The sequence below is a fragment of the Eretmochelys imbricata genome, chromosome 1 (genome assembly GCF_965152235.1).
Source record: "Eretmochelys imbricata isolate rEreImb1 chromosome 1, rEreImb1.hap1, whole genome shotgun sequence".
NCBI lineage: Eukaryota > Metazoa > Chordata > Testudines > Cheloniidae > Eretmochelys > Eretmochelys imbricata.
Window position 1 is genome coordinate 339503352 of NC_135572.1, and position 16123 is coordinate 339519474.

The 16123-nt window shown below is 39.3% G+C and overlaps 1 protein-coding gene across 3 annotated transcripts in view; it reads right to left on the reverse strand.

Annotated features, from left to right (window-relative positions):
• Positions 1-16123, reverse strand: part of CACNA2D1 (calcium voltage-gated channel auxiliary subunit alpha2delta 1) — a 668904-nt gene that overhangs the window by 23454 nt on the left and 629327 nt on the right. For 2 of the 3 annotated variants that reach the window (XM_077807875.1, XM_077807874.1), the window contains exons 25-30: positions 13161-13245; positions 12791-12853; positions 7296-7399; positions 5505-5591; positions 5039-5106; positions 1718-1756 (exon numbers count right to left, since the gene is read on the reverse strand). In XM_077807875.1, the coding sequence (XP_077664001.1) occupies positions 1718-1756; positions 5039-5106; positions 5505-5591; positions 7296-7399; positions 12791-12853; positions 13161-13245 (446 nt within the window). The remainder of the gene's footprint in view (positions 1-1717; positions 1757-5038; positions 5107-5504; positions 5592-7295; positions 7400-12790; positions 12854-13160; positions 13246-16123) is intronic. The other variant, XM_077807876.1, reaches the window with a different exon arrangement.

The window sequence follows — 16123 nt, forward strand, 5'->3', positions numbered from 1 at the left end:
GGGTTTGCAGACCCCTGGGTGTCCCCAAGGGTACTGCAGGGGTCCGCAGGCCCTGCTGATCAACTCCTCCCCCTCTCCCTCAACTTCTCCTCCTCCCTCCAAGTGCCTCCTGCATGCTGGGGAACAGCTGTTCAGCGGTGTGCAGGAGACACTGGGAGGAAGGGGGAGGAGCCAGAAAGAGGTGGGGAAGAGGAGGGGCAAGGGTGGAGTGGCGGTGGGCAGAGGTGAGGTGGGGTGGGGCCTTGGGGGAAAGGGGGTGGAGTGGGGGCGAGACCTGGGGCTGAGCGGGGCGTTTGGGGGTCCTCGGGTTGCTAAAGTTTGAGAACCACTGCTGTGTAGAGCATACACTGATCTTCCTGTGGCCTGAGGATGCGGTGCTGCTGCCTTGGCTTGACAATTAGCCATAGGTCCCACACCCAACAGTCATTCTCCCAACCCCACAAAAGAACTCACAGAGGCCCTGATTGAGGAAGGTGCTTAAGCACAAAAGAGAATTAGGAGTTCCTGACAACATTAGGGCTCCTGAAGCTGTAAAATCATCACCCATCAGTGTTTCTAGGGCCATGTGCCCCCAAATCCTGGCTCAGCAAGGGATGGAGGGAAGAAAGGCAGGGGAAAGCTTAGTATCCCCACATGCTGGAGGGTGCTGTGTGCATTATGGTGGATTTAAGGTTATCATCTGTCTCTTTCCCTCAAATTATTTGATAATACAGAATCCAAACTAGGCAGCAATATTAATATAATATGAATGTGTAACAGCAACAGATCCCGGTCGCCAGGATTGAACCTGAGACCTCTGAAGTTTAGTGCATGAGCCTCTACTGCAGTGGTGGGCCCGCAAGGCTTCTCGCAGCTCCCATTGGCTGGGAACGGTGAACCGTGGCCACTGGGAGCTGCGGGCGGCTGTTCCTGTGGACAGGCAATGTAAACAAACTGTCTTGCGGCCCACCAGTGGATTAACTGTAACGGGCTGCTTGTGGCTCACAGACTGAAGGTTGCCCACCACTGCTCTACTGCAAGAGCTAAAAGCCACATGGCTCTTAGCTAAGGCTGTAGCAGACTCATTAATCTCTAAGTGGTCTTGGTGCCACTAGAGGGGACAGAGCACCACACCCAGGAGGTGTGTTGGTTACACATGTGCAACATAGGCTTCCCTGCCTTCCCGGCCATTAAAACATACAGGAGGTCTGTGAAAGAAATACAATAAGAAAGAGGAGAAACTAATTATGATCTAATATTCACTAGGTGAAACATTGTGCATCTGTTCTTGCTTTCCACCTTTTCACAGTCTCTCTCCTCAATTTCTCTTATCCCCCCCCCCTCTTTTTTGCTCCTTCTCCTTTCTCTTCACCTGTTTCTTTGAAAAGCTTCACCATCTTTTCTCTCACCTTGTTTTTCACGACTGCCCCATTTTCTACTGCTCGCTCCCATATTATGTTCTTTCTTCTTCTTTGTTCCCCTTTAGTTCTTATAGTCTCATTTCAATGATTCCCTTGCCTATCACTTCATTTCATTCTCTCACACTAGCATCTCCCTCAGAATCCTCACCTCTCTCTTCCTAGACACAAAAGATTGTCAACTCTCTGCTAACACTGCTTCTGTTTTTAACCTTCAGAAAGTAATTGGGTAGAACAGCGGTCTCAAGTTTTGATGGACCCAAAGAACAAAGGGGACCCTTCCCTCTCTTCCAGGTCTTTATTATTAGGTTTATTCTTACCATACTCCCTCTTTCACAGCCACAAAGTTCACTGTTGCACTGGAAAACAGAAGGATAATGATCTTTAGGGAATGGTTTCTTAGAAAGTCTGTACTATTACGTGATATTCATTAACTCATAAGTATAAACAGTTGGATTCAAGACAAACCCAGGTGTTTTTTATGTCCGTCTTTGTCTGTGTGCCTGGCTGTCTACTAAAGGGTTTTATACTGCTACCCATTACCACGATATCTGAGTGCATTGCACTTGTCTCTGGGGGGTCAAAACTCTGCTCAGGGTAGATTTATTTATTTATAGATTTTATTAATTCCCTCTTTGTTTCTTTTGGTTGGTAATGGTTCTATATATATAAGGGCTGCTGATTAATCACAGTTAACTCACGTGATTAACTCAAAAAAAGTAATCACGATTAATCGCACTGTAAAAACAATAGAATACCAATTGAAATTTATTAAATATTTTTGGATGTTTTTCTACATTTTCAAACATTTTGATTTCTATTACAACACAGAATACAAAGTGTAAAGTGCTCACTTTATATTATTATTTATATTACAAATTTGTACTGTAAAAATGCTAAAAGAAACAGTATTTTTCAATTCACCTCATAAAAGTACTGTAGTGCAATCTCTTTATAGTGAAAGTGTACATACAAACGTAGATTTTTTTGTTACATGACTGTACTGAAAAACAAAACAATGTAAAACTTTAGAGCTACAAGTCCACTCTGTCCTTCCTCTTGTTCAGCCAGTTGCTAAGGCAAACAAGTTTGTTTACATTTAAAGGAGACACTGCTGACTGCTTCTTATTTACAATGTCACCTGAAAGTGAGAACAGGCATTGCAAGGTATTTATGTGCCAGATATGCTAAACATTCCTATGCCCCTTCATGCTTCAGACACCATTCCAGAGGACATGCTTCCATGCTGATGATGCTTGTTAAAAAAAGAATGCATTAATTAAATTTATGACTGAACTCCTTGGGTGAGAATTGTTTGTCTCCTGTTCTGTTTTACCTGCATTTGACCATATATTTCATGTTATAGCAGTCTCAGATGATGACCCAACGCATGTTTGTTTTAAGAACACTTTCACAGCAGATTTGACAAAATGCAAAGAAGGTACCAATGTGAGATTTCTAAAAATAGCTACAGCACTCAACCCAAGGTTTAAGGATCTGAAGTGCCTTCAAAATCTAAGAGGGATGAGGTGTGGAGCATGCTTTCCGAAGTCTTAAAAGAACAATACTCAGATGCGGAAACTACAGAACCCGAACTACAGAAAAAGAAAATCAACCTTCTGCTGGTGACATCTGACTCAGATGCTGAAAATGAACATGCATCGGTCCACTTTGCTTTGGATTCAGAGTAGCAGCTGTGTTAGTCTGTATCTGCAAAAAGAAAAGGAGGACTTGTGGCACCTTAGAGACTAACATATTTATTTGAGCATAAGCTTTTGTGAGCTACAGCTCACTTCAGCTGTAGCTCATGAAAACTTATGCTCAAATAAATTTGTTAGTCTCTAAGGTGCCACAAGTCCTCCTTTTCTTTTTGCTTTGGATTTTTATCGAGCAGAACCCATCGTCAGCATAGAAGCGTGTCCTCTGGAATGGTAGTTGAAGCATGGAGGAACATATGAATCTTTAGCGCATCTGGCATGTAAATATCTTGAGATGCCGGCTACAACAGTGCCATGCGACCGCCTGCTCTCACAGTCAGGTGACATTGTAGACAAGAAGCGGCAGCATTATCTCTTGCAAATGTAAATGAACTTGTTTGTCTGAGCAATTGGCTAAAGTAGGACTGAGTGGACTTGTAGGCTCTAAAGTTTTACATTGTTTTATTTTAGAATGCAGTTATTTTTTGTACATAATTCTACATTTGTAAATTCAACTTTCATGATAAAGAGATTGCACTACAGTACTTGTATTAGGTGAACTGAAAAGTACTATTTCTTTTGTTTTTTACGGTGCAAATATTTATAATAAAAATAAAGTGAGCACTGTACACTTTGTATTCTGTGTTGTAATTGAAATCAATATATTTGAACATTTAGAAAACATTAAAAAATATTAAAATTTGGTATTCTATTATTGTTTGGTTATTGTATTCTATTATTGTTTGGTATTCTACTATTGTTATTTATAATATGGTATTCTGTTATTGTTTAACAGCGCGATTAATCATGATTAATTTTTTAATCACTTGACAGCCCTTGTGTGTGTATATGCACACACACACAATACATAATAGAAGGAAAAAAGTGTGTGTGTGTGTCTGAGAGAGAAAGAGAGAGAGAGAGAGATGGTGGGCACAGAAGCTACCAAAACTGAAGATTGGTGAACCTCCTTCATCTCTGAACAGAGTTAAAGTGAAAAACTGGTATGTTCCTATGTATTTTTTCCCAGATATATACAAAATACATAGGAACATGCCAGTTTTGTTCTGAGCCCACCTTCTTTCTCTCTCACAAACACACACACCCTTTCTTCCTTCTATTGTGTGTCGGGCTACTCTGCTCCCAGACGGCAGTGCAGCCTCTTTTGCATTCACTGACACCCACAAATCCACTTTCTCTCTTTTTCAGGCAAGCAGCTTCCTTCAGCTCATGGTGATGGACATGCAGCTGTTTCTTCAGACTCAGCTTACCAGTAGAGCTGCAGTTCTGACAGGAGTAGCACGCCAGACATGAGTCTGGGTTTCCACCAGCTTTGGCTCATTGAGCCTGTTTCCTCCTCTACTACTTCTTGTCCCTCCACTTCCCTGGTGTGCCAGATCCTCTCTTTACTTTTCCTTCTAGCTGCCACTAATTCTCTCCCCTTCTCATTCAACTCCTTTAAAAAATCCCATTCAACTCCTGCCAGGTGGAAGGGTTCCAGAGCTCGGCCTGAATGTCTATGCCACAATTAAACAGCCCTGGAGCCAGAGCTCTGTGATTCTGAGTCAGCTGGCAAGGGCCAGCCACGGGCATCCCTGCTTTTCTGAGAGTTTTGACTCATTGTAAAAACACAATACTGTCTCTAGTGGCTGACATATGACATTGTTGTGCATTTTCTTTTCTTCATTGTTACTATTGAATCTTGAGACATTCTAACCTCCAATGCAAGACATGTACAAGTGCATAACTGAAAAAATACAGCTGCTTTTTAATAGATGCATATTGTGTTTTGAAATGCTTTAAACACCACCATCAGTCAACAACTGTGGACCTTTGTGAAGTTGCAATACAGAGCTGCCTGCACGGAAGGGGGAAGCACCGGTTTGTGCTCATAGCTTAGAGAAAAAGCAAATGAAGTTCAACAGAAGTCACTCAATTCCTTACCAGGCTCTTGATTGTGGTTTTGGTGAAATTTTCCATCCATTGGTTTGCATCAATTTTTATTCCAACAACTGAAACAAACCAACAAACAAACAAAAAACCCTGGAAATTCTATTTAGCAAAATGAAAGGAAACAACAGCAACAACGAAAGGCAAGATCCTAAAACAGATGAAAAATTCACCATACAAGTCTAACTTTTGAAGCTGATAAACTAAAAGAAATCATATTTCTGATCAGTCATCTGTCCTCCAAGGCCCTTCATCATTCTAATCAACCAAATATCTTTACTAACACACTGTCAGATCTTTGGCTAGACTTTCACCAGCAAAATTTTAAAAAGCCTTGTGAAGAAGAATTTTAGAAGACTGAGACTGCTTTGTGATTTCAGTTATATTTCTTATGGGTGTTCGTGACGAGCAACAACAAAAGAACTTGTGTATTTAGAGCACCAGCACCATTCCATCTTACCTGCGGGTTTAAGAAGTTTTCCACCAATGGTTATTTCCACAGCCTTGCTCACCATAATGCCCGTTTCATAGCTACTGGCATCACTTTCTGAGAGTAAGGGAAAAAACAAAAGGTTAAAAAGAGTGATGTGATCTTTTCCTATTCTTGGCCCTAAATAAAGAAGTCCTACCCCTCAATGCAAGTTCAATCAAGAAATTAACCATTATTTAACTGGTAACCATCATCCCCAAACCCAAATCTCTATATGAAAATGTTATACTTACTAACTGTACTTAATAGTTACCCCAGCTATGCCTAGGATCACGAACAATCAGAACAGTTAGAGGAAAATATATTTTGCTCTTCTTTATTTACTTTGTACAGTTGAGAGCTCTGTGTGTACAGTCAGTTTCACTGTTCTGTGTAGTTAGTGTGACCCTGATTCTGCAAACACAGCCGTAATTAATTTTACACATGTGAGCAGCCCCATGAAATGCAGGATAAGGGCCATAGATTGTATGGTCATTAGAACAGAGCCCATGCAGTCTTCTAGTCACTGGACAGTGTGCAGCCCACTAACAACACTCAGTAAATAATGACTGGTACTTTGACAGGCTAACCTGCTGGCAGCACTGTTCAATATGGAAAATGAAGTAAAAAAAAATTCCTGAGAGTTTTCAAAGGAACAGGATTCCTATAAAGGTTTTGAAGCAGGCCATTTTACTACCTGGCTAGTATTTTTTGAAAATTGCAATAATAAATTTGTATATAAAATAATTGCAATAAAATACCACCTCTAAGAGGGAAGAGTATCTAATTCACAGCAGCATCTGCTTTCAGAGGAGCATTACAAGGTTAATGTGCATCAGTGATGCACCTCTTCTCATCAACCAGTTTATTATTGTGGATATTTAGGTTTTAAGTATTACAAAAGGTCACAGAAACCATTTCAGTGGAATAATATTGATCTGTAAAATAATCCAAACTCAATGGTCTGAAGCGTTAAATAAATCAGTGACACTGTCTGGGCTCCATGCAGAAGAAAAGCTCTCAGGACGACACAGTTCTGTGACTGCACTTATCCGAGCTCATTTTGGAAAAAATAAATAGTGTGGTGCTAAAGCAGTCATGAAACTTCAAGCCTTCCTTGCCACCTTGCACCTCCCTTTGGGCCTGGTTACCCCATGGATGGCTAGCTCTGACACTGATGCGATCTAGGGAACTCAGCTATATAAGGTTGCTCTTGGATCCCCTCTCCGATGTCAATATATGGAACTGAGACTCTTGCAGACAGTATGATACACTGTCACTGTAGTTTCCTTCACACAAGAAACTCTGCCTTTGAGAAATCTACAGAAACCTTTCAAGCCCAATTAACTAACAAAATATAGAACCAACATGCATTTTAGCCTGCTAGTCACTGAGAGAAACAATGCAGAGAAACATAGCTTTACTGGGATGGATGACTGATTGTGATGACAGTTTCCAAACCAGAGTGACATTTTTTTAGAGCTGCTTCCCCCAATGAACTGGCAAACTCTGTTGGAATGTCTGTTCTGAACTATGCATTCGATGAAGTGAGCTGTAGCTCATGAAAGCTTATGCTCAAATAAATTTGTTAGTCTCTAAGGTGCCATAAATACTCCTTTGCATTTTGCAGCTACAGACTAACACGGTTGCTACTCTGAAACCTGTTCTGAACTATGAACTATGCCACTTTAAATAGCTAACTCAACTGGTAAGACGGAAAACATCCATGAATGTTTATGTTGTGCCAGTCACCTCTGAAATGTCAAACTAGTGATGACTTACTGTTGTAGTATGGAGCTGTGAAGATATAGTTGTCATTATCCAAGCTCCGTTTATAGAAACTGACTTCATAAGTTTCAGGATTTTCTGTCCAATCCTCTCCTGCCCTATACATGGGGGGGAAAAGGTCATAAAAAATAAAGTCTGTCAGATTTTAATTTTAAGCTGCAAGGCAGAGGTATTTTTTCTCCCTTAATATAAATGTCTTGTTTGGGAAACTCATGAGCTCCTTTTATTACAATGTATTTGTGCCTATCCTTCACAAAAGTCTGAGCTTTCAGCAAGTTAAATTGCAAACTGCTATGACAAAAACAAAACCAAACAGACCAGAGAATGAAGAAAGGGTTCCTGAGAACAACATGGACCAGGTTCAGAATTTTTATATGGACATTTTTCTGATTATAAATCTATCACTGGGTTTGTTTAAAACAGAAAACCATAGAGTCATTTTGCATGACATCCTTTATTCAAAAATCACAGAAGCAGCTTAACAGACTTAATTAATAAGAGAGGGAGAGAGAAACTGAGAACTACAGGCATGGGAGGCAAATCTATTGGGAAACATACTCCATGAAATTTTTAATGGGTAATATATACAAGATAATCCCAGAAAAAAGATAAATCTGCTATGTAAATTCATATTAATATAATCCTCCCACACACCCAAATCACTGAAGATAAGAATTGCATGATATGGTATGAAATTTGATCACTTTTATGTGTCCTCTATACTATCTGTTAATGTTGCATCATTCCCCTTTACATCCTGGGAGTACTTGTGATTAGTACTTTAGAGTATTCATGATTTTCAAGCTTGTCAGCCAAATGAATGTTGAGCAATTAGGGGTTAAGTGGTCAGATGGTTTTCAGAAGGACATCACTTTACTGCTATACTGTGCTAAGAAGAAGCTTGGATTACTATGACCTGCTCCTGCTTAACGCTCAGTAGGAATTCAGTACAGACATGTTTCAAATGCAACATAGCTAAAATCTGCAGCTCAAAGAAAATCAAAGAAAATCAAGGCATGCATATGAGTGCATATTATTTCAGCAAGAAAAGTTGCTCTCAGATCAGCTGTCCGTCAGTCAGTGCATTGACATACTGACTAAAAGAAAGATCAGCTGACTTTTTTTTTCTTTTATTCACCCAAATTTTGGGCCTCCATTGTGGGCCTAAGTATGTGTGCGAAAGCATTGTGCCCACGTTATTCTCCAGTTTCCACCTGTCTTCCATGGGAGCATATCTCCTTCAGGAACTTTGCTCCTAAACCCATTTGATTCTCGGGAAGCTGCAAACTCAAAACAGGATTCAATTCAATACGGACAGGGTCAGCAGTATCTTACTGCAAGACTGTGGGGGAGGGAAATGCTTCATAAAACAGCACTTCCCTAGCTGTGTCCCCTTCCCCACACGCATGAAACCCCTCCCCCTACACACACACAAATCAATGGGGACCCAAACACAGTGGGTGTGCCTTGATGGGCAAAATGATGTTTCAATTGTGCTAGCTCAGTTGAGTTAGCTTAACATGATTGAAAAGGCCCATTAAGATGCAGGTTAACACATACAAAGCACTGTTAGCAGGCCATGTTTTAGCCTAGCTGGGAGCCTAGGCTGTAACACAGCCAGATAGCATGGTCAGAGAGAGATAAGGGCTTCCACAGAGTTGCAAGTGTGGGCTGGAGGGAGAGGGAAGGTACGTTATGTCTGCCGACAAAATATGAGCTATTTCAGTGGGTCTTCAGTTGTTTTCATCCCCTTAGTGGAGGGGATGACCTAACCCTATAACTTCATGGCAGAAGACTGAAGATGAATGATAAATGTGAAGATCTCAATGCAGGCAACAACATTTACATGGATAGCAAGAAGAACACAGATTCATATTAACAAACTCTAGTAAATTACTTTTTCTTTGTTCTCTTTGTTATTCTATTATCTACTATGAAAATTATTGCTGGAATTCCATCACCTAATGGATACAGAAAGATTATTTCAACTAGGTGTTAACTGTGCTTATATATGAATACAGGCCCATCTTATGAGAAGAAGGTCTCAGTATTTACTTCTAACAACAGTGCCTGGAGAGTAATTTTTAAGCACGAACATTGCAAACAGTGAATTGTGTCATAATCAGTTTGTTGAAAAGAAACAGAGAGGGTTTTTTTTTAAAACTTTTCCTACCCTTTCATCTAATGAGGATAAATACAGTACATGCCACCCTCATCATCTTAACTGACTTATGGCCACTTGGGACTTCACAGTTGTTAGATTGTGCTCACCACAGAGTGAACAGTGCTGGGACTTGATCTTACAAGATCCCTGTGTTCAGGTGGGCTATTGCAATCATATGGGGCCCTAATGAATTGGGACTACATATAGGCAAAGAGATCCATTTGGATGGTCAGTTTGTCTGTGAGGAGGTTGGAGGGGGAATCAGAGATTTAGTGAGAAGGTAACTCCATCAGGATAACTTAAAGCAATGTCTCATTTACAATGTAGACAGTGTCTATTTGCTAAGATTACCTCACCTAAAATATACAGGAAGGTGCAACTGAAAGACAACCTACATAGTAGCATTTCTTATTATGTATCCAAAGGGTACAAAATGTATCAGGAGGACAGAACAGGTCATGCTTGTGGGGGAGTGGTAGTATATGTGAAAGAAAGTGTAGAATCAAATAAGTAAAAATCTTAAATTAACCAAACTCTACCACAGAATCTCTATGGATAATAATTCCATGCTCTAATAATAAGAATATAGTGATAGGGATATACTACTGACCACCTGACCAGGATGGTGATAGTGACTGTGAAATGCTCAGGGAGATTAGAGGGGATATTAAAATACAAAACTCAATTATAATGGGGGATTTCAGCTATCCCCAAACTGACTGGGTACATGTCACCTCAGGACAGGATGCAAAGATAGAGCTCTTGACACCTTAAATGACTGCTTCTTGGAGCAGCTAGTCCTGGAACCCACAAGAGGAGAGGCAATTTTTGATATAGCCCTAAATGGAGCACAGGATCTGGTCCAAGAGGTGAATATAGTTGTACCTCTTGGTAATAGTGACCGTAATATAATTAAATTTAATATCCCTGTGGTGGGGAAAATACCACAGCAGCCCAACACTGTAGCATTTAATTTCAGAAAGGGGAACTACACAAAAATGAGGAGAAAAATAACTTAAAAGGTACAGCACCAAAAGTGAAATCCCTGCAAGCTGCCTGGAAACTTTTTAAAGACACCATAATAAAGGCTCAACTTAAATGTATATCCCAAATTTAAAAACATAGTAAGAGAATCAAAAAGTGCCACTGTGGCTAAACAACAAAGTAATAGAAGCAGTGAGAGGCAAAAAGACATTCTTTAAAAAGTGGAAGTTAAATCCTAGTGAGGAACATAAAAAGGAGCATAAACTCTAGCAAATGAAGTGTAAAAATAGAATTTGAAGAACAGCTAGCCAAGTCTCAAAAAGTAACAGCAAAAAAGAAGTTTTATGTACATCAGAAGCAGGAAGCCTGCTAAAAAAACAGTGGGCCCACTGGACAAATGAGATGCTAAAGGAGCACTCAAGGACGATAAGGTCATTTTTGAGACAATAACTGAATTCTTTGTATCGGTCTTCATGGCTGAGGATGTGAGGGAGATTCCCAAACCTGAACCATTCTTTTTAGGTGACAAATCTGAGGAACTGTCCCAGACTGATGTGTCATTAGAGGAAGTTTTGGAACAAACTGATAAACTAAAGAGTAATAAGTCATCAGGACCAGATGGTATTCACCCCAGAGTTCTGAAGGAACTCAAATGTGAAATTGCAGAACTACTAACTGTAGTCTGTAACCTATCATTTAAATCAGCTTCTGTACCAAATGACTGGAGGATAGTTAATGTGACATCAATTTTTAAAAAGGTCTCCACAGTTGATCCCGGCAATTACAGGTCGGTAAGCCTGACTTCATTACCAGGCAAACTGGTTGAAACTATAGTAAAGAACAAAACTGTCAGACACATAGATGACCATAATTTGTTGGGGAAGAGTCAACATGGTTTCTGTAGCGGGAAATCATGCCTCACCAATCCACTAGAATTCTTTGAGGGGGATCCAGTGGATATAGCGTATTTAGATTTTCAGAAAGCCTTTGACAAGGTCCCTCACCAAAGGCTCTTAAGCAAAGTAAGCTGCCATGGGATAAAAGGGAAGGTCCTCTCATGGATTCACAACTGTTTAAAAGATAGGAAACAAAGGGTAGCAATAAATGGTCAATTTTCAGAATGGAGAGAGGTAAATAGTGGTGTCTCCCAGAGGTCTGTACTGGGCCCAGTCCTATTCAACATATTCATAAATGATCTGGAAAAAGAGGCAAGCAGTGAGGTGGCCAAATTTGCAGAAAATACAAAACTACTCAAGATAATTAAGTCTCTGCTGAAGAACTACAAAAGGATCTCTCAAAACTGAATGACTGGGCAACAAAATGGCAGATGAAATTCAGTGTTGATAAATGCAAAGTAATGCACACTGGAAAACATAATCCCAACTATACATATAAAATTATGGGGTCTAAATTAGCTGTTACCACTCAAAAAAGAGATCTTGGAGTCATTGTGGAGAGTTCTCTGAAAACATCCACTCAATGTGCAGCGGCAGTCCAAAAGTTGAACAGAATGTTGGGAATCATTAAGAAAGGGATTGATAATAAGAGAGAAAATATCATATTGCCTCTATATAAATCCATGGTACACTCACATCTTGAATACTGTGTGCAGATGCGGTCTCAAAAAAGATATACTGGAATTGGAAAAGGTTCAGAAAAGGGCAACAAAAATGATTAGGGATATAGAACTGCTTTCGTATGAGGAAAGATTAATAAGATTGGGACTTTTCAGCTTGAAAAGAGGTGACTAAGGGGGGATATGATTGAGGTCTATAAAATCATGACTGATGTGGAGAAAGTAAATAAGGAAGGTCTCATAACACAAGAACAAGGGGGCACCAAATGAAATTTATAGGCAGCAGGTTTAAAGCAAACAAAAGGAAGTATTTCTTCACACAATGCAGTTAACCAGTGGAACTCTTTGCCAGAGGATGTTGTGAAGGCCAAGACTACAGCAGGGTTCAAAAAAGAACTAGAGAAATTCATGGAGGATTATCCATCAATGGTTATTTGTCAGGATGGGCAAGGATGGAGTCCCTCGCCTCTGTTTGCCAGAAGCTGGGAATGAGTGACAGGGAATGGATCACTTGATGATTATCTGTTCTGCTCATAGCCTCTGGGGCTCCTGGCATTGGCCTGTGTCGGAAGACAGGATACTGGGCTAGATGGACCTTTGGCCTGACCCATTATGACCATTCATGTGTTCTTATATATCCTTGGGGTTACAAAAGGAATTTCAGCTGTATGCATAACATCCATTACTTGGATATTCCATTGATATGGCTTACAGGAATTATTTTCACATTCTGATATTATTTGAAAATAAAATGACGACCCTTACCTTTTAGGGTAAACCCTAGTGATTCCACCATCCGTGACCACAAATTGTGCAACAACTCCATTGCTATGACAAAAAGAAGAAATTTAAATGAAAGCTAATCAGAACTATTACCAACTCCTCCCTCACAATAGCCACCATTTACGCATAGAATTTTGAAAAAAATATACATATTTTCTAATCAACATTAAATACTGAAATATACATATCACACATCTAGTTTTATTTTTGACTTTGATATCTAACCACAAATTTGAATTTACCAGGCCTTGGGTCCTGACATTCATAAACAATTTACAAATACCCCAATGACTACATAGTTAATAAAAAGATATGAAAATGATATGAAAAGATATGAAAAAAGAACACTCACAGAGATTGCTTACTCCAATAGTTCTGGACTAGTTCATTTGTAAATCCTGCATCCAGCAAAACTCTAATGACCATATCAGCATTACCTAGCAAGAGACAACATGAGTCACCTGAAAACACATGACTTTGAGATCTGTAAATCTGTTAAAGATGAAAGTCTGAATTGCTTGATTCCTGCTACTTATTAATAAAAAAACTGTGATTTTTCAAAATGTTGATTGATGCTGAGAAGAAAATATGCTAATTTAATCAAAACCTTTAAGCTAAAATTTTCAAACTCAAGCGGCTAAAGTTAGGGTTGGTCTCCATTATGGGGAGATCCACACTGCTGCAATTGATGCAGCAGGGATCGATTTAGTGGGTCTAATGAAGACCTGATAAATCAATGGCAGAGTGTTCTCCGGTCAATCCTGGTACTCCAACTTTCCGAGAAGAGTAAGGGAAGTTGACTGGAGAGTATCTCCCATCAACTTAGTGCAGTGAAGACACCGGGGTAAGTCAACTTAACATACACCGACTCCAGCCACATTATTCACATACCTGGAGTAGCATAACTTAGGTCAACTTCCATAGTGAAGACAAGCCCTTACACTACCAAATCAGAATACAGAAGACAACTTTTTCAAACTTGTCTTTTTAAAATTGGGCACCTACATCTATTTTTAGGCAGCTTACTTGACATGGCCCAAATTTCAGAGGTATGAATGCTCACAGCTTCCATTGAACACCCAGAACTCCCACTGTGGGCAACACCACTGAAAATCAGGTGCTTAAATATTGTGGTGTTAAGTTTGAACGGTTAGAGCCACTATTCAGGGTGACCACTGGGGGAACTTAGTAAGGAGGTAAGACTCAATGTAAACAAGAAATAAAGACAATCCTGCATTCACTGTGACCAATGTCCTGGATCTCTGTAATCTCCACATCTATAGCTTTAGGTGGCTTGGGCTAACTTTAGCTTTGCCTACATTACATTCTATAAAGCCACCCAGTCATTTAATGGGGAAAGATTCCAATTTTGTATCAAAGATGGAAGTTAACATACTGTGAAGAGCACATTTTCATTCAAATAGCTGACACCTCATCCTTCTCAGGACATACAATTAAGCCATTTTTGTTTTGTTTTATATCTTCTGCGTAGGAAACTTCTGCAGTACCTCTCCCAGACCCAAAGAAGACCTCTCTGTAGCTTGAAAGCTTGACTCTCTTACCAACAAAACTTGGTTCAATAAAAGACCTACCTTGTCTTGCATTACAAAGAAGAAATACAGTTCAACTACAGTATGAATCTGACAATTAAGACCTTTCTTTATTTTTATTTTTAAAATGCAACAAGCATTTCTTCGTCCCTTCCTGTAAAAGCTACAGTGATAATCATGTTTTAAACAATTAGATTAGATGGGCCATGTCTAAGACTATACCTTTGAAAAGCTATTCAGAGGTCAGTGCTTCTCAAGCTTTTCTGTTTTGGAGACCACTTTGTAACAGGAAGTTCTTTACAATACCCTAGTGATTTAGGTAAATATTATAGTACCCAATTTTACAGCTTTGTGAAATAAAACAATGGCTGACCCAAAGCCCAATGAAGTAAACAGAAAGACTCTCAGGCCACTCAGTGAGGCAGCAGTTGAATTGGGATTAGAACTAGGGAGTTCTGACTCCCAATTTGAATTGCGGCGAACTCTGAGGTTTCACTGCAGAGGATATCGCAAACTTTTTCTATGATATTGTTTCTTATGCCTTAAGTTTCATTCTTACCTTTGGAGTCAAATGAACTCAGAATGACCTGTCATCAAAACCACCCAAGTTTTTCTGCATTTCACATTGAATCTATTAATTCTCTACTACTCTTATGCAAAATCAAAAATCAGTTTGTGAACCTTTGCAAAAAAGCTTTCAGTAAATCCACTTTAAAATTTGAATTTGTAATGATCCTTTCTACAAACATGTCACACAATCAACTCCTAGGCCAGGCTCTAACCAGTAGATAGCACTGCTTCAATCCAATTTTAACAAATTACTTTAATTCTAATTAGACCATATTTACATTATCCTGCTAAAGCCAGCCTGTTTCGTTGCAATCCTGCACAACCTTATTCACGTAAGGGCTCCAATTATTTGGGACTCACAGAATTAAATTTACTGAGGTGATTGTTTGCAGAATCAGGGATGATAAGATTTGAGTCCTTTGGACAGAGCCATACTAAGGTACATAACCAGGACAGGGTACTTGTTTAAAAGTAACCTGTCCAGCTAAAAATAATGAGAACAGATCAGGGACTGTACTGAATATGACCAGGGCTAGTTCCTGCAGCCCATACTTGGTCCAAATTTCTACTGAAGTCAAATGGGAGTTCTAAATATGACCGATCTGTCCCTAAATGTTCAGTTATAAAAAGTAATGAAAATTAAAGCTATATCCTACATATGAATTAGATAACCTTATAGATGGTATTAGTTATTCCCTTTTAAAGACAATTTTTTGTTAAGGATAATCTCCAAGAAGGATTATTACACATTACTTTAGTCAACACTATTATCTTAATCATTCAGGAGAGTACTTGTTCAAGTTACAGTTATGAAAAAAATAAAACAATTAGGAAAATAAATTCAAATATCATTGTGATTTCAAAACTGAGAGGTGGCAGTAATTTGACAACGTGCTGTATGGTTTAATTACTCTCTAAGCCCTCGTGTGTACCATGCTGATACTAATGTGTCCTCAATACTTGATTATAAACTAATGTAGGCTATTAGCTTAGAGTTTTCATTTATTAAAATTTCTTTCTGGGTTAAGTCATTTGAGATGAATAATCTCATTTCTAAGACTGACTCAGGGGACACACTCAAAGTTACAGTCATACATTATACAGCCATAATACAGCATCTGATAAGACAAATGTGTGGACAATTAAGAAAATAGATTAGCCTTAAAGACAGTTACATTGTGAGAGGATTTCATAT